The sequence below is a fragment of the Numida meleagris genome, chromosome 5, assembly GCF_002078875.1.
Source record: "Numida meleagris isolate 19003 breed g44 Domestic line chromosome 5, NumMel1.0, whole genome shotgun sequence".
Lineage (NCBI taxonomy): Eukaryota > Metazoa > Chordata > Aves > Galliformes > Numididae > Numida > Numida meleagris.
In genome coordinates, this window is record NC_034413.1 from 35,769,550 (window position 1) to 35,793,247 (window position 23,698).

The 23,698-nt window shown below is 40.2% G+C and overlaps 1 protein-coding gene across 6 annotated transcripts in view; it reads left to right on the forward strand.

Moving 5' to 3' along the window:
* The window catches only part of AGAP1 (ArfGAP with GTPase domain, ankyrin repeat and PH domain 1), a 334,310-nt gene that overhangs the window by 159,940 nt on the left and 150,672 nt on the right, over nt 1–23,698 (forward strand). For 5 of the 6 annotated variants that reach the window (XM_021400246.1, XM_021400245.1, XM_021400243.1 and 2 more), the window contains one exon: nt 2,144–2,236. The exons of the other annotated variant lie outside the window; for it this stretch is intronic. In XM_021400246.1, the coding sequence (XP_021255921.1) occupies nt 2,144–2,236 (93 nt within the window). The remainder of the gene's footprint in view (nt 1–2,143; nt 2,237–23,698) is intronic. 6 annotated transcript variants of the gene reach the window in all.

Here is a 23,698-nt window from a genome sequence, read left to right on the forward strand (position 1 = left end):
AGCAATCTCATTTCTCAGCTCTGATTTGGGAAAGGTTTAGTGTTGACGTAAGGCTGTGTATGACTTCTGGTGCAAAGGGAAAATAGGTCAAATGGCATTCAGGCAGGTTTTTTTTTTAATTTTGTGGGACTTTCTGTGGTTTGCCATAAAGAAGTTCTAAATAGAATTACATAATGTGTAAACGTGACATCAAAGAAAATCCTAGCAAATGTTGATCCAGTGTGGTTTAGAGTCTAATGGATGTGTTATAAATGCAAAAGCAGGAAAGAGTAGGATACTTCTCTGTTTGACTACATGATTTGTTTTTATACTCAGTGGAGCCCGATACAATTCTCCCATTGAAAATTGTTTGTACTGTGATTACCAGCAGCTAGAAAGGATTTGACTAACATCTGTTCCTAGATTTCTGTACTTTAAGTATTTGACAACATTTTGATTTCAAGTATTTCCCTGCTCTGTACAGCATTCTTTTCTGCTGCAGTTACTTTTATGGAAGAGAAGATGTGATGATTTAAAAATAAATAAATTAGTGCATAGTATTTAGATTGCTTTTCAGAGATGGGATTTTTTATTCTTTATTTTAAAGAAAGACAAAAAGAAACACTCAAGTTGACAACTTCCCTCCCAAAGATTTGGCTACCTTCATTGAGTTTCTTTAAAATGTCACTTGCGGCCGCTTTGCGCTATTGAAGTATTGTTTTGTGTTTTATTATTGGGAAGTGGCACTTTCAGATTCAGAAATCTGTCTTGAAGGAAGAGGAACAATAGTGATCTTGAACATTGGATTTCATCCCTCCCACTTGTTTTGCTTTCTTTCATTTATTCTTTGTTTAATTCCCTGCCATGTCATTCCATTGCCCCTAACCATAGTAACTAGTGATAGGAGCCTGCTCCCGGCAGAGCCGGGAAGACCACAGCCTCCCCGCTGGGTAAATGTGTTGCTTAGGACGCTGTTACTTGAAGTCTTCTCCGTGGGCTTTTTCCCTCCCCTTCCCTCTCCTTGCTCCCTAAAGCAACTCCTTGGGGCATTTTCCTCCTTCCATCCCTCCGCCTGCCGAATGGGACAATACAGAAAACAGGTATTAACTGTCCGCCATCCCGATGGCATTCCCGACGTCATTGTTTTTCAAACATCCCTTTATGCTGAAAATCAAACCCGGTGTCTTGTATTGCTCCGGTTTTCATTAGCTTTTCATTGTGGCACTGGACACTGCAAATGCATTCGTTTCATACATCATCTGTGATTTGAAAAGCGCATGAAAATGTTTTCCCATTTTCAATATTGTGTGAGTAATGTTCCTATTGAAAAGTAATGGAGTGAAGTTGTCACTTGTCAGAGCAGTTATTAAGGAGGATGACTCTCAGCTCTTCCTTTTTTTCTTTTTTCTTTTTTTTTTTAAGTAAAATAAATCTGTCAAAATGATTATACTTGTGTGTTCTTTCACAATAATCGACCAGAATCTGATTGACTTCTTAAAATTCCTGTAGAGTCACGAAGGAAGCGCTGTGAGCTTACTCCGTAGGGTAAGAGAGAATGAGGCTTTAGAGAAAGCCAAGTCTAGTTTTAAACATTGATTTAATTTTCCTCATGTTGATATTTCTTCTCACTGTTCAGAAAATGTTTTTCAACCTCAGTCGCTGTCTATTCTTGAAATTCCAACTTTCTTACTGTGGAAAAGTAGTAAAAGAAGAGCTGAGAATTAGCATGATCAGAGAAAAAAGTTAATACAATCAGAGACAGTGTCATAAAATCATGGTTTTAAATAGCTGATAACCTTTTTGAAAACACACAGATATTAGTTAATTATATTATATATAAAAATATATGTATCAGATTTTCTTAATGAGAAGGTGCAGTCTTCCTCGAGTGGTGCTGGAAACTTGAGCAACACGTGCCCTTATCTGCTGGCTCTTCAGGCAGCGAGGCTGGAACTCTTTGAAACCCAAATCCTATTTCAAACAAGTGGAGGGCTGAAAATTAGAAATGGTAATTAGGTATTCAAATTCATTCAAACTTTGGGACTGTCACGTACTTTTGTAGATTTTCCCCCTCCTGCTTTCAGTACGTTTATGTGTCAAAATACTTTTTTCAGTTGGTTAAAAAAAAAAAAAAAAAAAAAAAAACTTTTTTTTTGCTCTGCAGTCTCGGAAAGGGAGTGACCCAGACAAAGAGAAGAAGGTCCTGGAGAGCAGAACGGACAGCATCGGGAGTGGCCGTGCGATCCCAATTAAGCAGGTACGCAAGGCACTTTCTCCTTGCCGTGCTTGGAGATGCACCTCGGGTCTGAAGCGCTCCGGGGCCAGCCTGTGCGCCAAGGTTTGTTTGATGTGCTCCAGTGATGAATGTGGAAGTCACTCACTTGACATCAATTAGGAGAGGTTCCTATGTGTATTAAAATAGGATCATTAGAATAAGAAGAGGGAAAATGTGACAACAGGCCTAATGAAGTGCAGTCTGCCGGCCTGCATATGGAGCGCGTTTCTCGGCTGCGCTGGCTTCAAAGGCTGCCTTTGTAGAGCCGGCTTTGATTGGGCCGCGCACTGCCCATTTGACGGGGGGGAAATCAGCGCGCCGCACAAGAGCCCCTTGTGATGGCAGAAATAGCCTGATGTGGCCCTAATTTGCTATCGCAGACGGACATCTGAACACAGTTTCAGGCTGGTTTGTAACAACAAGGCAATTAGTTGTGATAATCATAGCCGGTGTGTCAGCTGTGCACTCTTGTTTGTAATTTGCTAATGAAGGAATTGTAACTTTGATTAGGTTCAGTTTCATTTAGACCTTATTATATAAGAGAACATTTACAGCTGTAATGTGTGGCCTTAATTAAACTTCCTCATTACACAACAGGACTTGAATTCACGGATTTGTTTGGGTCTGTTTTACTAGCCTAGATGCACTTTCATTAGCCCAGAAACTGAATGCTAAATTGTAGCTCTGAACACTCGTTGAAGGGCAAAAGTAATACTGGAATCTAATGCAAAGTGTTTGGGTAAATGAGATCATTTACTTTTTCAAATTAAATTACGCTGAATTCATGCAGTTAAGAACACTGCTCTAAGCATTTGCATGGGAGGCTTTACAAATGGTTTCTGCAGTAGTGTTTGCAAGTGTTTGCTTTCATGTGCTCATGTGAAAAGGAATGTTCGGACCTAAAAACTTACTGTGCTGCAGGCAGCACGAGTGCCAAGTGAAGCAGCTTATTTTCTTCCCGCACAGTTCTCTTCAGTTCCCTCTGGTTGCTTTGCTGCTTTCCAGATTCTCACTTCCCTCTTCCCAGTCTGTGCTTCTAAACCTTAACTCGGCTCCTGACTCATCTTGTCAAGGAGCCCCCCGTCCCCTGTTTGGTGGTGCTGTTTTAGAGGTTCTGTGTATATTGTTTTATGCTGGGGGTGAGGAGGGGGGAGATGGCTTTGTATTCTTACTTGTAGCGATTTCCTTTCTCAGAGCAGTCAGACTTGTTGGGGCCATCAGGCAGCAGAAGCTTAGTCATGTCTGTGAATCTTTAAGAGACAAATTTTAGTCAAACACAGCAATTCTGAACAGCAGTGTGACACCAGATAAGCTCCGTGTTTGGGTCAGCATTCAGAGGAGGTGATTGCGGGCACGTGAAACAAGCTACGATTTTTTTCTGCAGCTTTTGTGTGCTGTGAGATGAGTTAGACCGGCTGGATTTTTCTGGGTAATGCTAATTAAACAAAATGGACTGTGAATGCAGCTGAGCATAAAAAATAAATACATGAGAAACATGCTTTTCCCAGTATTTATTTGAAGTGTACATACACCATTCCAGAAAAGAAGAATGAAATTAATTTGTATAAAAATACACTTGTAGGAGAGGTCAGATAATCATTTTAAGTGTGATCACGCTACAGCACAATTAAATAAGAGATCCTCTACAATCCCTTTGGATTTCTATATTGAAAATTTCTCCCTCCCACTCCTGCTTTATTTGTGGATTAAAAGAAGATAGAGTAGGAGGAAAAAACAAAACTTTTTTTTTTTTAAATTAGAAATGTATAATTTCCAGTGGAAATGGGAATGTGTACTGACAATGTTTCATCGCAGTTGAAATACATATGTTAGTTTGAAGTGGCCTTTGATTACAAATTATACTGTTTTGAGCTAGTGTACATCTTTCACCATCTGAAAAGGCTCTGAAATTAGGCACTGGGGAAGCTTTCTCCTGTCCACTGTTCAGATCGCTCTTACCGATAGAGGTGGTGATGAGTTACATTGCTGATCTGACTGTTATTGGTATGTTCTATGGGTGCAAAATATTTGGAGATTTCTCTGAGGAAGTAGAAATTCTTGCTAGAAAAGATGATCTCTGTTGCATTTGATGCATTAACTGTGAATAAGGCAGAGGGATGTGAAAAGGAATGTTCGGACCTAAAAACTTCAGTAATATGTCATGCTACTGTGCTGCTTTCAATGAGAATCCCCTTCCATCAGGATGTTTCAGTGACAAATGGTCAGTGAATAGAAAGAGAAATCTCCTTTCAAGAAGCTGAATGCAGATGGTAGTATTCACAGTGTTGCTGTGGAAAAGCTTTCTTATTACATTCTTAAAAGACTCTTTTTAATCTTTGTCCCCGTATTTTCCAGTCTTTCCTCCTATTAGCCTGAAAGTCACATTGCTGCACCATCCCATGCTGCAATTACGAGTCACCTCCAGTTACATTAAATGTCCCATGACTTCTTGAAGCTGCTCTTGAGCAAGGTGCCTTTGCCAGCTTCATGCACATACCCTCATCTTCTAAGGGAGGCAATGACCTGACCTTTTTAATACCCGTTATCAGTACTTTGTTTTTTCCTTCGGAGGTGCTTTGGGTATGTGCATGGCAGTAATACTTCTTAAGAACTGCTGGTGAGGTTGTTCCTCTGGTGTAGGCGGTAAGTCCGAGCTCACACTGGCAGATTGGTGCTTCTCTTCTGTTGATTGAGCTTGTTAGCACATTTAAATATTTTTCTTTTAAAAGCCATAGGAAGGTTGGTGTTGAAATTGAGATGCAACGTGTTTCGTGTTCTCAGTTCACTGGCACTTGAAAAAAGAACAGTAATTCAAGAACAATTCAAGAACAGCTAATAGAAAAGTCTTACTATTGAGATGGTGAAGTCAGTGGCTTAGTTTTCTGATAGATTTTGTGCTGCCTCACTGTAGGTTGTTCTTATCTACCCAGGGTGTTCCAAAAATCAGAAACAATATCTCCCAACTTGAAGAAAAGTTAACTGGAGATTGGAAATGTTCTCTTTTCAAGGAGAAAAAATGAAAAATCATCCAAGCTTGAGGGGTACACGGAAGTGGAGGGGAAGAAATGATATTAGACAAGTGTGTTTCTGTGTGGTGGGGAGAGCACCGAATAAGTGTTCAGAAATCTCAGCTCACTAGAAAGCAGACTGCGTGGTGAGATGAGCAACAGACAGAAGGTCCTCATCACTACGCATTTTGTTCAGAGATCAGATCTGTTGCTGCCATTTGTCCAGCATGGCTATGGCTGGTGTATCACAAAGTGATACTGTTTGGTATTTGGAGACTGTTTAAACTGGTGGAGGAGCACTGTTGGTTTTTCTAGGGGCGTTTCACAGCTCTCCTGGTTGCTCTCTAGATGTGCACATGCATTGTTAAGTGAGCTGTGCTAGCATAACTACCCCTTTGCTTAGAATTCCGTACCACAGCCTTTCTGTGACCCAGACACCAACCTGGACAGCTGCGAGAGCTGCGTCAGCCCATGGACAACTTGGTCTATGCCCTTTTGGTCTGAGAATCAGATCACATAGCAGAACAGAAAGCGATGTGCATTGGGTATCCGCTGGTTTGGTGCTTGTTGCCTCTTCCAGTCCAGAGAAGCAGAGTTGTACCTGCTTCTTCTTTCCTCTTATGGATCCTTGAATTCCTGAGGGGCTGGGGGAAATAGACAGAGCTATAAACACAGTCTGGTTCCTTGCAAGGGAACACCTCGCTCCTTCCTGACTTTAATTTGAAGCAATCGGGTTGAAAAGAGCTAATTTTCTTATTCTTTCTTTCCTTTTTAAATGCTGAAGCTTACTTTTCCCTACACAGCTAAATATGGTTTTGTTCAGCTAAGCCATTTAAAATCATTTTGAAGAACCTTATGGCTCCCAGCAGAAACCCAAAATTTAAGCAACAGAAAGTTGGCATGTTTTGAAAAAGCGAGTGCCAACTTTTGCCACGCTACTCTAAGGTGAAGTCAATTTAGGAAGGTCAGCTTAGGGGGGAGCTAAAAGAAAACTGCTCAAAAATGAGAGGCTAGGCTTTGCTTACATGGTAGCATCAACATGCCTTGCAGTCCGAGGCAGCATCCTTGGAGGACTTTGGATATGCCATTACTTTCCAAAAAGAATGCTAAGATTGTGTTTAATACCTTTCATGTTTTAGAGAGCGTCATAGGAGACTTCACTTTTGCTTCATTTTATTTGTCACAATCTAACCCTAAAATGATTATTTTTTTCAACATAATGACAGCTTTTCAGCTGTCTTACTCAGCTTCTATCTTCGTACCCTCAACTGATCAGGTGGAGTCCAAAATTGTCTGGAACATTGTTGGCCCAAATTTAAAATCCGTAGAAAGTTCCATACTTCTGAGAAAGAGGAGCTCACGCTAAATGTGCTGCAGCTGCTTTCCATAGCATTTCTCATGCAAAAAGCAAAATTGGGCCGAATGGTTTCCTCAGTATGAAATATCCTGTGCTCAAAACCATGTAGTCTGAAAATGATGACTTGTTCCTGGTAGCCTGAGTGAATATTCTGAAGACTGCATTAGGCTCTATGTTTTGGTGTGACATACTTTCCAGCATGTTAGGGTTTTTGCAGCGTTTTGGGAAGATTACTTTGTTTTCTGTGGTCTTGCAGTAGGGCATATTCAAATAAAAAAAAAAATGACAACAAGAGAACTAAAAGCAAGAAGCTCAGCTCAGCGGTGAGTGGGCTTGTCATGTATTAATTTTTCATTGCTGTGGAGAATTGTACATACATAATCACTTGATTGCAGTGGGAGTTAGCGAGCTCCTATGGTGTCATTTGCATAAATCTTGTTAAGTCAATGGCAGTTAATGAAGTACAAATGAGCCTGGAGAAGGTGACATGCAAATCGTGGGTGGCAGATGGGAGGTCTGTTTTTGGGATGGCAGCTGTGTGCATTTTCTTTTTTTTTTCTCCTCTCCCCCTCCCTCCCAGACTAGAGTGTAAATAAATACGCAAGAGCTTGCCTTGACTTTCTGCTTCGAGATTCTCGTATTTGGCATTTACACTTCTCACGGATGCCCATGTTGTTATATAGCTGAACTATATAACCTTGACTGCTCTTTTACCAAAAGCTATCGCTCCAAAGCTTTGATCGGGTTTGTGTTTTGACAGGTTACCCAAGCCCGTGCTTACAGTGAGCAGTGCTCTGCTTCTTGTGCCCCCAAATTCCAGCGTCATTCCCAGATTCATCATATAGGGACAGCAAACATAAAGCCTGGCTTGAAAATAAATATTCTCATGTTTAATATTAGCTGATGGCATAGCGAAAAATTTGCCATCCATGACTTGCAAAGGTGAACTTCAAAATCCATTCACTTCTCTGTTTGCAAATGGCTATATTAATGGAGAAAGCTGAATATCTTATTCAGACTTTACTTTTAGGTGATATTTCAGATGACCTTCTTTGCCCACTAGCGTGGCATATATAAATACATTAAAGTAATCTTTGAATGAAATTAAGTATTTTGTCTTTTTTACTCTGAAATAAAAATGGCAAATATTTTTAGGGCTGGGTTACCTGTGGGGTTCTGTCAGCACACAGGACGGCAGATTTGCTTTTAGGACGGAGAGTTTGGTTCCTGGGTGCACGAGTTGCGGTTTTGTCCTTAAGATGAGCACAGAGAAAACCAGAACTTCGTACTGTGTGCCCAGATTTTATGGAAGGTTGTGGTAAACTTGGGAAAAGCAATGTTAAAATGCTTTCAACAAATGTCAGACTTTGTATGAAAAATGTCACTGGTTCCGTAACGTCTGCAGTATTTGAGGCGTTGTGTTTTGACTTGTAATCCCTCATCAGCAATTCTTTCGGGTGACTTTTAAATCGAGTTGTGTACTCACAAGAATTTCAACTCCTGTTTGAAGCCTGGCCGCTATATTGTCAGTATTCAATCCTTTCACAAGTGTCCTTGTCTTAGAGTGTAACTGAAGCAATTTTCCAAAAATTTCCTAACCAAGGAAAAAATCTGTGCTATTTCTAAGATGTTCTTAGGAAAGCCAAGGTACAGAATTTGTGTTTAATTCAGGTTTTTGCTAATGAACACCCTTAGTGCGTTATCTATGTACTACTCCATGGAAAGAATTTTGCAGAAACCAGGCATTGCTTTAATTCTCCGTGATGTTTTTCCAGCCTCCTCCCACCTGGGCACTTCTCCCTGCCCAGGCTGCAAGCATGTGAGCTCAGGAAGTGTGCCTGGCACCCAGAGCTCCAGCATCAGTGATGGGGCTCTTGGTTAGTAAATAACAAAACAAAACTAAACACAGTAACAAAAAGAGAATTTAAAGCAGTTTATTTCAGATTTCACTTTTATTAGACTTGGCATTTTCTCTTGATAGCTGTCTGGAGAGAAATTTTGCTAGTAAACTCCAGCAGCTTGCCTCCTGCAGCCCAGCCAAGCACGCATTCTGTGGTGGGTGAATGGCACAGGGGCAGGCAGGGAGCAGCTTCTTGTCACCGTTTCCCTTCCTTAGGCACGTTCAGACTTCAGCAATACATTTGCATTTCCTCCTCTGTTTCTTATCTGTGAATCTCCAGTTATCTTTTTGTAACCTTTTAGCTCAAACAGGTGGGACAAACACCTTTATTCCCTGTGGCTGTCATTCTCTTGAAGAAGGGATTTTTGCTCAGAGTAATTTTTCTGATCAGCTCCCTTTCTCTCCCCTCTTCAGTGCTACCTACCTCAGTCCTACCTCTACTGCCTCCTCTCGACTACTATTTTTCCCCTTCCTAACCTCATTTTCCTTTAAGCTTTAGCTATAGACAGGGCATTTCTGTGTACAGTAAAGCGTGTGTGGTTTTTGTGCAGAATAACTCAGCACTGCACAGTCCTTGATTTTGGCGAGCCTGGTAGTGTCTTTGAAATAGGACTTGAAAAGTGACGGTGTGCCACATCCAGTCAGTCAAACTGATTTGCTTAATCCTTCTCACTAGCTGAAGAGCTCCACAGTGCTGCAGGCAAGTGTCAGACCTGAGTGCCACCATCGACATGAACAACAAATGCTTTTTGCAGCAGGTTTTGTAAATGTAAATGTTTACTTTGAGTCGACCAAAAGAGAGTACAAATAAGCAACCATCTTAGCGTCTTGTCGTGCTTAATTCATCTGACTTGACAGGGTGGAAGAAGCTGGTGTAGTGAGAGCAGGGTGCTCCCCACTGCTGCAGCTTGTGTGTTAACAGGCCTGGGCTGGTGCTGAGCACCACGGCTCACCCTATTGCTCTTCTGTCTGCATGCAACATCAAGCTCTGTTCTGAAGTAAGAATGGCTAATGCGTATAGTGGCCAAATGCCTTTCAAAAGAAAACCAACAGCAGATGTCTGGAGGACCTGTACATCTCCAGGATTTACATGCTTTAAATGACAGACAACTCCTCGGTAACCTGACTTGCTGCATAGCCGCTGCCTGCAGACTGAGCTCAAGGCTCCTTCACATGGAGCCCCAGACCACTGCAATGTGCTGCTGCTCAGTTCTCTGCCGCACAGGGTTTACCGAAGCTGCTGCTGCTTCAGGTTCCTGGAGGCTTCTGAGTAATTCTTTGCAATCCAGGGTTGATGGCTCTGGAGAATGGCTTTCCAAAATTCAGAAATGACACGACTGACAAGGCTCAGGCAAATGGCAGACTTTTATTTATTTATATCTGCTGTGAGGTGTAATTTGCCCTGTCACACTTCTGTCTAATCACAGTAATCAGGATCCAGATATGCTTGTACAAACACAAGAGTATGGGTGTTAGCCAAATATCCTCAGTGCTGAAATCTTCTGTGTAATTCCTCTGCAATTGTTTATAATCAGAACATACACATTTTTGCTGTGTTTTTAATTAGTTGATTACTACTTATAAAATGTTTTGTACTCACTGTGGTTCTGTAAATTGTTAACTGGTAGCTACCAGTATAATTAAATATTTCAGAACGCTTGGCTATGGTTGCATTGAACTGTGAAGAAATAATGTTATATAGCCAATCAAAAAGAGATACTTGTAAACTCATTTAAAGCGTCAGAGTGTGTTAGGACTATCATGGTGATGCTTATTGCAGGAGAAATTAAAGATACAGTTTTGTGCTAAGAGGCAATACAGAAATTAGTTCCTGAATTAGTTGTTAATTGATTTGGTAATTCCCTCGGGTCTGCATGCTCTTTTTTCCTTTTTCATTGTTGCATTCAGTTAACAGTGACTATTCCCAGTGCACTTGAAATATTTTTTCCAATTAGATCAAATGTGCCCTTACGTCAGTGGAACAGCACCAGCTTTTCATTCACCTGCTTGCAGCAGTGTTTCATTTGATTGTGAAAGCTATTTTGTTGTGCTGCTGGTGGTTTTCAGATACTGTCCCAAGAAAAAGCAGTAGTGCTAGCTATTTGAAATGAAATAGCACATAAAGGTTCCTGGATTTCTTTTAGAATGAAGATCCTGTCATTAATTGTTTTTTTTTTCCGATGTATCCAGTTACAACGAATGCATGCAGGGATTTGTCAACTATAAAGCCCAAGATCTACTATTTTGTTGGTATCCTCCTCTCGGTGAATCTGTGCGGTTCAGCTCAGTGCACTGCTCTGTTGGAAACCTGGCACAACTGTCAAAGCTCCAAGCATTAAACCCTCCCTGCCTGAAGTTAAGGTTGCTACCTGTGTCAATCCAAGGGAATTTCGCCCCATTGGGCCCTTAGCCAAAGGCAGAGGCAGGAACCTCAGCACCCCTCAGACTCAGGCAGTTTCTCTCTTCCCACCACCAAGTCCCACAGAAGCCCCTACTTCTTCCCACTGTCTGGGTTCTACTGTTTTCCCTTCATGAGTTGTCCAAGAGTTGCAGAGAAAAGCTGGGATTTGGGTCTTTTTCCTATATAGACTGAATTTCTACAATATTTCTTTTAGTTGATGTCCGCTTAGTATTTAAGAGGCCCTAAAAATGCAAGTTTTCTGTCTCCCATCCTATAAATTGCTCTTGTTATAGCTCTTACTCCCTGCAAAATTGTAGTGGCAGTCTCAGGCATGCAAAGACAAAGTGAGCAGCGTACAGTTGCTCCACATATGAAGTTAAAATCATTATTTTATCAGTTTCCAGTTAATGTTTGGTAGGGGTTGAGGTGATGTTCAAGAGTTATAGTGGCCTTACAGTAATATTATTTTCCTAAAATTGAATTCTGTAGTGATGTGCATATTGCTTTCGTACCTCTAAGGATCTATAAATGAGACATTATTAATATAATTTTCAGAGAAATTATCTTCCTATCAATGTTTTAACTGCCTCTCACCCTAAGAAGCTGCAATGGAAGTCAGTGGGAGCCTCTCGGATCCTCCTAATGGTAACAAGCTGCTGTTTTGTGGTAGAGAGGTGCTTTCTTGCTCATAACTCTTCCCTGCTTACAAATCTGTCTTTATGGTACATCGCATCATAAACATAATTACTGAATTACTTAATAAAGAATTATATTTAAATGTTTATTACGTCCACTTACGGCAGTGGACGCAGTTTCAAAAGTGATATTCCACTTATACGACCAGACTTCAGAAAGTGAGCAAAAGTAAGGCAATGGTAAGAGGAAAAGTATCGAACAACTTAAGGAAAAATATCAAGATTTTTTGTTTTGATATTCAAGTTCATGCTGTAAGAACTCATAGGTTGCTCGTGACTACTTCCTCTTTTTTAATTCTATCCAAATGCAGTTGTGTTGTTCGTTTCTTAAGAGAGAGGGTGAAAGTGCATGGGTGTGACTAGCTGAAAGTTCAGATGTGATTATAGCTGTTGCACATCATTAGGATTCCAAAGGAGATATTCCAGCTTTTGCTTAGGGTAGTATGTTGGTCAGGGTATGCATCCTTTCAGGAACTGTGTGAACAGAATGGAAACTAGGGGGAAAAGAGTGCCTGTGAGCACCTACAGAACAAGTTAGGCAGGAATTCATCCTGTATGGAAGACAACAGAGATAAAAAAGGGAAACAAACAAAGCTGTGACTGTAACTGTTAAAGGAATAGACGCTGCTCTTCAGGATAAACCAGTCAAAACCTACCAGAGGAAACAAGCCAATGTGAGTGGCTTAGGAGAGGGGACTGGCATTTTCTGAGGCTCTGAACATCCCCATTCTCTTTTGCCCTGTGCACGATGTACACACAGAATGGCTTCCACCAGCCCTGATGCTCTCAGTCACCTGCAGCAGGGCAGGAGGTAGGACTGCAGCCTGCAAAAGGAAAATCAAGCAGTCTCCCATGCAGAACTTCAGAGAATTTAATCCACTTGGTCTTCTTGTCTTCTTCTGTGTGCGCTGTATTGCAAAACCTGTGCATATTGGAAGCAAGAGCAGAAGATGGTGGAGAGGTGTCAGAGTGCTTTGGAGGAGAGGAGGAGGGAATGATCGAAAGCAATGTAGGTATAAAAGAGAACATCAATAAAGAAAGCCATAATATGACTTTAAAAAATTTATTAGAATTTTCCAGTGCTGAAATGGTGTAATATATCAAGGTGGCATCTCAATGTGACATGCAGAGATTGGCAGGAATGAGGTCACTAAGGTATCTTCACTGTTGCCCTTAGGCTAAAAACTGGCCCCTAGCCAGAAGCCTTGGCTGATCTTGTTGTATGTAGATGCTACTTTAATAGATTATCTCTGTATTGCAACACAGAAATACTTAAGAGGCATTCTTTTTTATCTCAGCCATCTCTATCTTCCCTTGATAATTAAAAAAAAAAAAAAAAACACGACCCACCAAAACTATGGAATGACCCAGTGGCTTATTGAGTGGATCGTTTTATAAATGATGGGTGGAAATAATTGACCTTATGTTATTTTTAGTATATGAAATCTGCTGATGCCTTCATGCTCGCGATCTCTCATTGAATGATAATGGGAGTAAAGAGAATTACTGCAAATCCATCAGGACTGAGATTTGCTTTCAAAGCTGTGCGCATTGCGTGTTGGTTCTTCTTTCATGGAAGCTCATTCTAGGTATCAGTGCCAAACAAACATTCCTCTGGCACAAATGTCTTTGTTTTAAGGAGCTGTTCTCTATTGGAGGTGAGTCTGTATGTTTCTGCTAACTTTGGTGGCTGCAGCTCTTCCTCTGAGGGCATGAGTGAGGAATTAGGAGGAAGAAGTGACATAACAAGATTAAGTAGAACGTTTATGACAGTTACCAAGTGAGACTGCCTGATAGACTTTGGTTGACACGATGATTATTAATATGTTGTAAAGATGTTTTGGGGATTCCGCCATATTTGTATGGTTGCCAGCAAAATGTTGACAGTTGCATTGTGGTTAATAAATTCATTTAGATTTATAAGCATTGTTTACAGAACCTGTTCGCCTGCTGAAACTCTAACAGCATCTGTTCCTTCTTACTAATTAACTGCTAATTACGAATGAGCTTTGTGTGTTTGTCAGTATAACTGGCTCATGCATTTTGTAAGGAACATTAACAAATTGATTTACATAGTGGTAAAGCAATCAAAAGAGTAAACTGAACAGCACGCACTAAAGCCCTTTAGCCTAATTTTTTGAATGAGGCAAACCTTGGGCATCCAAAATATTTTTGTAGTTCTTTTGCTACCTTTAAATTTTGTGGTAATTGCATGTAAATCTGAATCAGGGCTGTTGGTCCAGCATCCCTTGTTGTGTTTTCATTTAAAAAATAAAAGCATTGACACTAGTAGTGTTTCAAGTTTGTGGGCCCATGTTTGTGAAGAATGTAAGTAGCGATGGCAAATTGCAAATAGTAATAGGGTGAGGAAGGAACATTGCTGGTGGTAGGGGGCAATAGGGTCTGTGGAATGTAGGTACTCTGTACAGCTTGCTTGTGATCAGTCTTTGAAACAGCAGCTATGGTGGTCACTGTGTTTTTGTTAAAATACTGTTCTCTCTAATCCTACTTTTATTCTTCAAAAACCTTCTGACTCCAGTAATTAACAACACATCTCAGCAGATGGGCCAGATGTTGGCACTTAAATATTTTGAATTTAAATGGAATAATTCAGTAGTACAGCTCTTTAAAGTAAAACTAAACAAAACCACTAATTTATTTTGCTCGAGTTAGGATAAGGAGAAAAATCAGATAACTGCACGTTCTGTTTATCAGAAAGAACCCTTTGCTTTATGATAAATTTGAGATGAATGAGGTCATCAGAGGATGTGGGTATATTTCACTTATGGTTGTCCCAGAGGTATAAAGCTTGTAATGGAGACTGCAGTAACACAAACACACAGCTGCAGGACTGAGTTTTCCTGAGTGGCTTTATTAAGTGTGAGAAATAGAGTGGTTTAAATAGAATAAAACTTGCCAGAAAACCTTGATTGCTTTTTTTGATAGAAATTCAGAGTAAGTGCATGATGCAAACATAACAGATGTAAAAAGTTTAAATTTTAGTAAAGCATTTCAAAAATGCCTTTCTAACTCTTAATTGAAAATTTATTCAAATTCATTTGGCTAAAAACTGGGATGTGGATTGAAAACAGTTTGCATGATCATAAACAAGATAGAGCTGGAGCACAGTTGGGGCTCGCTGGAAGCAGGACAGAGCTTAGTTCAGCATCAGGTCTGCTTCTGTTCAGCAGTACCATCAGCGAGATAGGGTTGTGAGTGGAAGCAAACAAATAGCAATCACAGTCGTGATCTATGTTGTAAAGAGTAGAGAGAGGCACATCATGAAGGTTACAAGGACCAGAGATGGTGACAAAACAGAACAAGGTTTGATGCAAACAGATACAGATCTGTTAACAGAAGCGTAATAATCTTATTCTGTCCAAACTGGTTGCACATCAGACTTTTCTTGTTGTTTCATCGTTGCTAGTGGTACGTGCCACTACTGCCTGCCTGCTTGAAAAAGTGTGTTTCCATCCTTCTTTAAAGTCACTGTAAAATCAAAGATGATATGGTAGAGTAATCTAGGCAGGATGATGGGAGGTGAACCGAAGATGCTAATTTGAATTGAAACCCAGCTGCCCTCATTTTTGTTATTTCAACCCAATTTTGGAATATATTCTGTATGAAGACACTTCTCTAACAACCCTCAGTGGCATAACACTGTTGATGTGCCTGAAATGGGCACTTGCCACTGCAGCTGTGTCTGCAGTACAAAGTCAGTAGCTTTTATTCCAAACATGAGCACTTGGGTTTTCAATCTTTTACTCTAAACCAGACCGAGAAGTGACAAGTGCTTGGAAGTTCAATGTGGTTTCAGATTTGGGAAGTGAGTGCAAGAAATGGTGGATGTGCTTTGAGAATAAAACAACACTGCATTGCAAGAGAACAGAGATGTGACTCAAGCATCAGAAATGACCATTTAAGAAACGTGCTGTAAGATGCACACATTTTTTTATAAGAAACTCAGGGATGAGGCAAAGTGCTCAAGGCAGTGCTGGAGAGAGAATCCCATCTCTGTGGCTCTGCTTTCAGATTGGTCTGGCTGAAGGTCTTTCACACTGCCCATTGCAGCGCTAGTCAGTATACGTTAGCCACGGTGAAACAGGTTCTTGTATCACAGAACTGCTTATAAGATTAGAGGGGAAATTACTTCTAGTTTAGCTAAGCTATGACAGGGAAGTTGTAATGATGTGTAGGAATTTAGAGTGTTTGCCAGGAAAGGAACTGTTGCTGATCTACTGTGAGACATAAGCACGCGGCTATGGGGTGATTATAAGGAGATTATTTCAGGCTTAATTCTGAGTGAAGGCTATTGGACTTTGGGGGCTGACAGGGTCTAAAATTCTCTTTATAAAGAAACAGTAAAAAAAGTAATGATATGGATGTTCTTGGGAAAAAAAGGGAGGGGAGGAGAGCTATTGAGACGTGTAAACAGATCCTGTAAGTGCAAGCATGGAGCATTTCTTTCCCCTTCATAGTGAATATGATTCTTTGTCTCAAAAGAAAAATACCAAGGCATACCATTTGCAGAATGGTTTATAGTACAGTATATCACCCTATTATGAATGACAGTATTTAAATGGTTGGGTAGAGAGCTGGAGAACTGCAAATCAAGTTGCTAGGTTAACGTCTAATGTTCTCTTCTCTTGTGTGAATATTTCAGGAGGGAAAAATTAAGAAATCTTTGAGCGCAGGAGGTATTGGAAGGAAAAATCGATTAAAATAGCAGTGCAGGTAGTTGAATTGTTTAGAAATTCTGAAGGTGAGCTACAGAACAGAAGGGAACAGGGAATGTTTAAGAAGCAGGTATCATCACTTACTGAATCAATTTTAAAAGCTGCTTCATGGCCAAAAAAAAAAAAAAAAAAACTATGGGCAAAGTGATGCTCTGTAAACTGTAGGCTGAAAGGAGAGGAGTGAGCTCTGAGCATGAGGAAAAAAAGAGTTCTTGGGATGCAATTTGAATAAGTATAGAAATACATGGTTGGTATGCTTCCCAAACAGTACACACTCAGCTCTTGTTGTTAAAAATCAAAATGAAAAAAAAAAAAAAAACCCACAACAAAATACATTGTGTTTGTTAGGTCTCCTGAGACGTGTAGTTTTTTCAGATTTCCAGCACTGTGTCTGGCAGTTGAGCTGCACAAACCCTTCCTGATGCTGTAAGAGAGCCGTGCATCCAAGCATTACTGACAGTACTCAACATTTTGAAGCCTGACATGTTGGTTTTGTTTAGGTAATGGTATGGCAAGGAACTTCTTCAGAGTACATTCTGAATCAGCCTTTTCTATGGTAAATGTTGCTCTCAGTTTGTAGGTGTAAATAAGAAACAATATGTGCGTGATCACAGTTGTTAGTGCTTTAATCTTGCAGCCTGTTGATTTCTTAAGTAATTCCTGACACAGATTAAGTTGCACTGAATTCAAATTCAGGGAAGCTTCTCAATGTCAATGTGATGTGGTGAAGAAATAGGTTTATTGAATCTTTGTGGAGCACAAAGGTGGCAAACTCTCTGCTTCAGTAGAAGGGGAAGCAGCAGACAAAAGCATCAGGCTTTAAAGGTACGAGGAAGATAGGAGAGCATGCCAATGTGATGGATAACAGAGAGAAGCAGAACTCACATGGAAAATTGTGCTGCTGTGAGAGTTCAGGTGAAAATGAAAGGGAAACAAAATCTATAGTAAACAGGTAAGAGGAAGGAGGAGAAATATTGAACAAAGACTACTGAACAAAGATAGAAAGCAAAAACAAAAAAACAGGTGACGTTCAATAACATCTAAAAATCTTAAGCCTCTTTCAGAAAGTAGCACGCCAGTCCCTAGAGGTGCCTGGTTCCTAAGGTGCCTGAGCGTGAAGCACGGTGATTGATTGCCAACTTAAAGCAATGCATCGGTGCCCCTATTGCTCTGCTATTTCGGCACATTGTCAATGCCTCTGAGCTGTTTCCAATTGAACAGTCTTAAGAGCTTTCAGTCTATAGATTTCAGTAACAAATGCATTGGAGTTGATGCATGCAAGCTGTCAGAGTGCGAGTTTTCCCACTGTTGAAGTCTGATGGCAAAATATCAGCATATGTCCAGAATACTTCTGATGTTGTGAAAATAATTACCTAAAATATGTAAGATGGAAGTTTCCTTTTCTGGAGTAGGAACAACTCTTAAGAGAGTCAGCATCTCTGTCTAGAGCATTGCATGGGCTAAGACTACCTTCCAGAACAAGATCAGCACACAGAAATACTGACCTGCAGGGTCAAGCAGTGAGATTTGGTGAAATTGGTTATGCCAGGCAAAGGCTTCAGGAAACACCAGGACTTCCCTGTGTAATACATAGGTGTGTTTGGAAAAGGTCTGAGAGAGAAAACTCACTTCTGGATCGTGACAGGTAGAGCCTCCCTTGGTTCAGGGACTGAAAAATCATGCTTGTTTTAGTTCTAGTCTTTTGCAGTATTCTTTTGTAGGTCATTTCTGTACTTTCAGAACACTGCTGATGTCCTGGTCCCAGAGAGCTTTGCTGTGGGGTGGGCAGACATGTTTGTAGCTTTTGGCTTCACCTCCTGCAACCCTGAAACATACAGCTCCCATTTTTATTTACCTCTGAATTCCCAAAAGATTAAGCTGACCCAGCAAGTTAAAAACTCGTATTACCAGATAGTTTGCATTTATACGCACGTTTTAAAAACAAATTTCAGTGGGTGGTATGTAAAGAAAAGTTCACTGTGTCCTTAGCAAAGCTGGGTTTTAAAAGCTTGCAATTAATTACTTCCATGATTTTGAATAGTTTGGTACCACAGATACTTTTGTGTGCTGTGTATTATGGAAGAAATAGCAGTGACTGTCTCATCTTTATTTGAAGTAGTGACAATATGATGCAGAAGTTCTTGTGGTTTTTCTGACAGTAGGACATTAATCAGCAAGTTAGTGCATTCTCCAAAGAATTCTACTGTGCAGTTATTCATGTTTACTCATAATTGTTTCAATTTTTATAGACGTGCTTTGAGATTTTGCATTTTAGATTTTTTTTTTTTTTTTTGGAAGACACACCAGTGTCTCTTGGGTTGTTTTTTTGTTACAAGTAAAACTTGAAGAAGTTGAGATACTCACATCCTCAAGTTAGATAATAACGAAGATAAGCAGTGAAACCCTGACAGGCAGGTTTTTCCCTGTGTGATGCTTCTCTCTTTCTACCGTGTTGATCTGAGCTCCCATGAGCTCAGCCCTTCTCACTCCATCTCCAGTCTTCCTACCAACAGTATTGACTAAACCCACTGTGGCCAGCTAGGTCCACACATCACCTAAGGAGCTATACCTTAAAAACCTGTGGAAAATGTAGCGTGAAAAACCACTTTTAAAATGCTTTTAATTTGTCTATAACAGATACAATTGCAGTACATTTCTCAAAATGAGGAAGTAATAAGCCCTTGTAATAACATGGGATTTCTCTTTCCCTAGACCCTTTCCTTGCAAATGCCACAGGTATTATTGCAGCCTTAAGTCCATCCCCAAGAGATGGAGACAGCGGTGCTGACACACGCCATTCCATGCTTGGGTCCGGCTGCTCCCCAGCTAACACAGCCCCTCACACTGGCACTTACATCAGCAGGAAAAATAACCCTTGCGTTACAGAGCATCAGTTTGAAATGGAGTGTGTTTTTACATTTCTGTTTGAACCAGATGCACTGTCTGCCTTTTTTTTAGTGTTCAGGCAGGATTTTGTATGAGTGGGACTTTCTGGTATCCAGGCACTGAGGTAACGGCCCTTCTTTGTATGAGCAATGATAAATACATTGCTATTCTTCCCCTGAGCAAACATGTGGGGCCTTTGGCAGTTAGTAGATAACACGGTTACAAGTACATTCCAAGAGGGTTTGTGTCCTCTGTGGTTCTCATTTGGGGGGTGATTGGAGGAGTAGAAGAGAGGAGGGGGTGGTACATATGCATGCACAACCAGGTACGTTTTCATGGCTTTTTAAAGTTGTGCATGTGTCTGGCAGCCCCACACACTGCATAGGGCTTACAGGAGGAGCCCTTCTCTTGGACTTTCTGGAAGACAAGAGTTGAGAAGAACATCCCAGCGGAGAACAGCAGCCAGCCCTTAGAACGGGGGCAGAGGAAGCATAGCTAGGGGTTCTGTGCAGAGAAAATGTGCATGTCGTGTTGAGAAGTTTGGAAGGACAGATGTAGAAAATGGAACGTAAGTAGTTACACTTGGTTTTGGTTTTCTTTAATTATCTGTCCGTTCTGTACGAGTGCTCCAACACCTCATTAATAGGGATTTTGTCTGGTACTGTCTGTGAAGAGTTGTCACCATTAAGCTAGTTATAATAGTGACAAATTAATGTACATCTGCACTTTTCCCTATGGTGTGCAAAGAATAATATATTATATAAACTGCTTGGAGAAACCACAGTTTAAATATTTTAGTGATGTGATATCTAGCACTGATCTGACAGATTTCTAACAACTTATTGGTAGCATTCACTTTATAATGTTGCTACACAATAAATGTAGTTTTTCCCTGGTTATTTAGTTTTGAGGATCCCTGAATTGGTCTCCTTTCATCTGAAAGGTATCCTGGAGATGGTGTTTGCCAGAGCTCTAAGCAAAAATGACTTTGTTCTCTGCTATGTTAAATTGGCTGGTTAATTCTGGTGTTATTTACCCTGTAATTCATTAGTTTTACTCTACCATTGGCAGCTGACAGGCTGTAATTTCATGCCTTGCAATAAAAGATGTCTCATAATCTGCTTCATTTAGCAGCAAGAGAATTTAATGAAATTAACTGCAGCCCTAATTATGCTAGTGAATACTAAAGACTGCTATCAAGTTTCCTCAGAAAAGGACAAGGTCCACATCACGAAGGATTTAGAATATAATTTCCTGGGAAAAGTTGCAAATGTCTCCTTCTATTGGCCAACAAGGACCAATTACAAGTGCTTATATGACTTTAATGAACTAGTTTATTCTGAGTACATCTCAAGGATTTTTTTAATGATTATTTTCTAAATATTTGAGCAAATTTTGAGGGGGTTTTCTGTTTTGCAGTAACTATGAATATGATCTATGAATGTTTGTTTTCCTTGGATTTCAAGGATTGTATCCACCTTTTTATGGAGCCTTATTGCTGAATGCTTGCCTTTTCAAACCAACGTAGGTAGCCCAAATACTGTGTTCTTCTTATAGTTGTCTTGGGAGTTCTGCGTCCCAGACAATAATTGATACTTTTTTCTGCTGTGCCGTGATACATTGGAATTTCATAGCTGAATTACACAAAAACAGGAATTGAAAAGAAGTATCAAAATTTACAAGGAAACCTGACAGAAGAGTACTGCAGTTGCATGAATGCAAAAGGAGAATTGATGTTGAGGAGCATTCCTAGGGTGATGGAAGCAAGGGGGTTGTTCTTCACAATTTTGTGAAGCGCTTCTTCCAATACATGATTTTTGTGTCTATTTGTAACTTCATATTTAAAAGGCCTTACTTTATTTGCTGCATGATTTTCTTCATTTCTGTTTCAAAGTATTGGTTGATGTATTTGCCAAATGTGTGCTAACTGCTTTCTAAGCACTGCCACACTTAAACAACATGATGTGAAATGTAACCACCATTTTATGGCTTAAATGATGTTAAATGTAGTTAATTGGAAAAACTTTTAACTGCAGAGAATTTCCCTATGAATAGCCTTCATAATAACTATCTCACTATAAAACGCAAAATGCTTTGCTCACAAGGACAACTGTACTATAAAGGTGAAGTGTATTGATCAAATTACCTGAGATAATAAACTTCGGATGAATAACTTCTATATTGATGAATGGGAGAAGTCTTCCTTTTTGCCTGATACTGTTGGTGTGATGGGAATGCTATTGAGAGAACAGTATTATATTGTGTTTGATTGTTTCAATCATTGTTTATATTTTTAAGTCAAATAGCTGTGTGAAATTGTTGGTGGAAAATTGCTTTGGAGTTTTTACTGTTTCTGTTCCTGTTTCTTTTTTTCTAATCTTTCATTTGTCTGAGTACAATTGTCTTCCTTCAGATAAAAAGTTATAAGACTGTATAAAAGCGAGTGTTTATGGAGGAAAGACTTAAATTGGTCTGTATTTGCAACAAAGTGTAAAGCTGGATGAAGAAACAGCTATGACCTTCTTCATATGCGTTAGGGAAAAGTGAGATCAGAACACAACTGGACTCAAGTGCTGTCAAACGAGGAAGGGCTTTGGGCCCACAAAAGAGGAAGAAATGCTGTGGAACAGGACTCAGAAGCAAATGGGGTGTTCTGGTTTTTGTGAAGAGTTGCTCAGGGTGTGATGTTCCTTTACTTTCTGATGAGGAGGAATTTCGTGAATTTGTTGTATCCATCTTGCTTTTCTCTCTCAAAATTGTATCTGCCATTTATAACACCTTGAGTTTCAGATATGACTACAGGCATCAACTACCTTGGCACCTTCAGAACCTTTCAGAATACAAAAACAAAACCTTGTATTTTTATTCAATCTGTAGTAATCACTTGTAGTAACATTTATGGGTGAAGAAGTTAAATGAGTGCTGTGTTGACTGAACATTTTAGAATGTCCTCAGAATCCTCATGTAGAATGAAGGCAACACAAAGTATTTAATATATCTTTAAATGTATACAAAATATATTTTAAAAAATAGACCTAAGAGACTGCGCATCGAATGAACCGAAATGTAATTCTATAAATGTACTGCACAATAATTTGAAATAGCACTATGTGTTTGAAACAGACATAAAGCAGGATTCCTTTGTTCTACATATTGTAAGAAATTATTCTTAGGATAAGTTCTGAGACTATGTGATCACCTTGTTTCATATGTGTACGTATAAATGTGTGTGTATATGAAATCTCCATATAAAAATATATGTAACAAACATTCTGTAGAAATGGAAAAGCTAGAGCAGAGGGCAACCAGAGTGAAGCAGAGATTTGAGAATCTCAGTTTATTCCAAAAGGTGAGAAAGACAGGCCTGCTGCAGTCTTTGGAAGGAGATTAAGAGGCACTTTCCTTTATTGGCAAGGCTTGATTCTGCGAGGTGTTTGAGCTTGTGTCAAGTGCAACCTGAGGGGGCAAGAACTTCAGCTAGAGGAAAGGCCGCGCACCACAGGAATGGAGATGGAATCTGAATAGCGATAAAGCAGGAATTTTTAATGTATTACATGCAAAATTCAGTTTGGGATTTTAGCAGCCCTTAGCTTGTTTAAGAGCTTTCAGAGTTCGTTCCTTAAATGTGATTCATTTTTGCTGGCTACCTTTGAGCTTTTGCAGAATAATGTTTAGTTGATACCTGTGAGCTACGCTGCCCAACTTCTGGCACCCAAAATTAAAAGCTCAATTTAAAATGTGAAATAGATCAGAAGCCCATGGAGGCAGAAACTTGGCTGTGAAGAGGGGCTTTGATGTCCATAATGTCTATTGTTTAATGTCTGGTTTTTGCTTTTAAATGCCAACGCTCAGCATGGAGGCCAGGCCCTCCCATTGTGCAACACAGGGTGCTTGGGGTGGTAGGGGAAAAAAAGAGAAATGTTCCGTTCTGTGAGGACAAGGTTGACAAGTACTAATGCTTTTGGAGATCTTTTTAAACGAATTGTGCACTTAAGTGTGCAAATTCGTAGTAAGCATGCCGTGTGTGTATGTGTGCAAGAGAAAGTTAGCAGTCAGTCAGGTTTTTATCTCTTAATGAATAGAGACTGCTGAAGTAAGGGTTAGGTAATTGAGTTTATAATTAATTAGCCATAACCCTCATCAGATAAAGCAGTTGTCGAGATTTTTTTTTTTTATCTCCTTTCTCTCCCCAGGGCCTGCCCTTCTTTGTCCTTGCGCTGACAGCCAGCACTTATCTTGGGCCTAGGCCAGGCCTGCGCCTGCCAGGCCCTCCCCCTGCTGCTGCGCGGTGGTCAGCCACGGCCTGCATTGTCCTGCACGGCTCCCAATCAGCCAGCTGTCGGGCGCGGGATGATGAATTAGCAGTAGGAGTGGACATGGAGGTGAGCTCCAGATTGGGCTCCCGATAGCTTGCAGAGCTGCTTCTGTAGGGCAGTCACTCTACACGGCCCTGATGTGCTG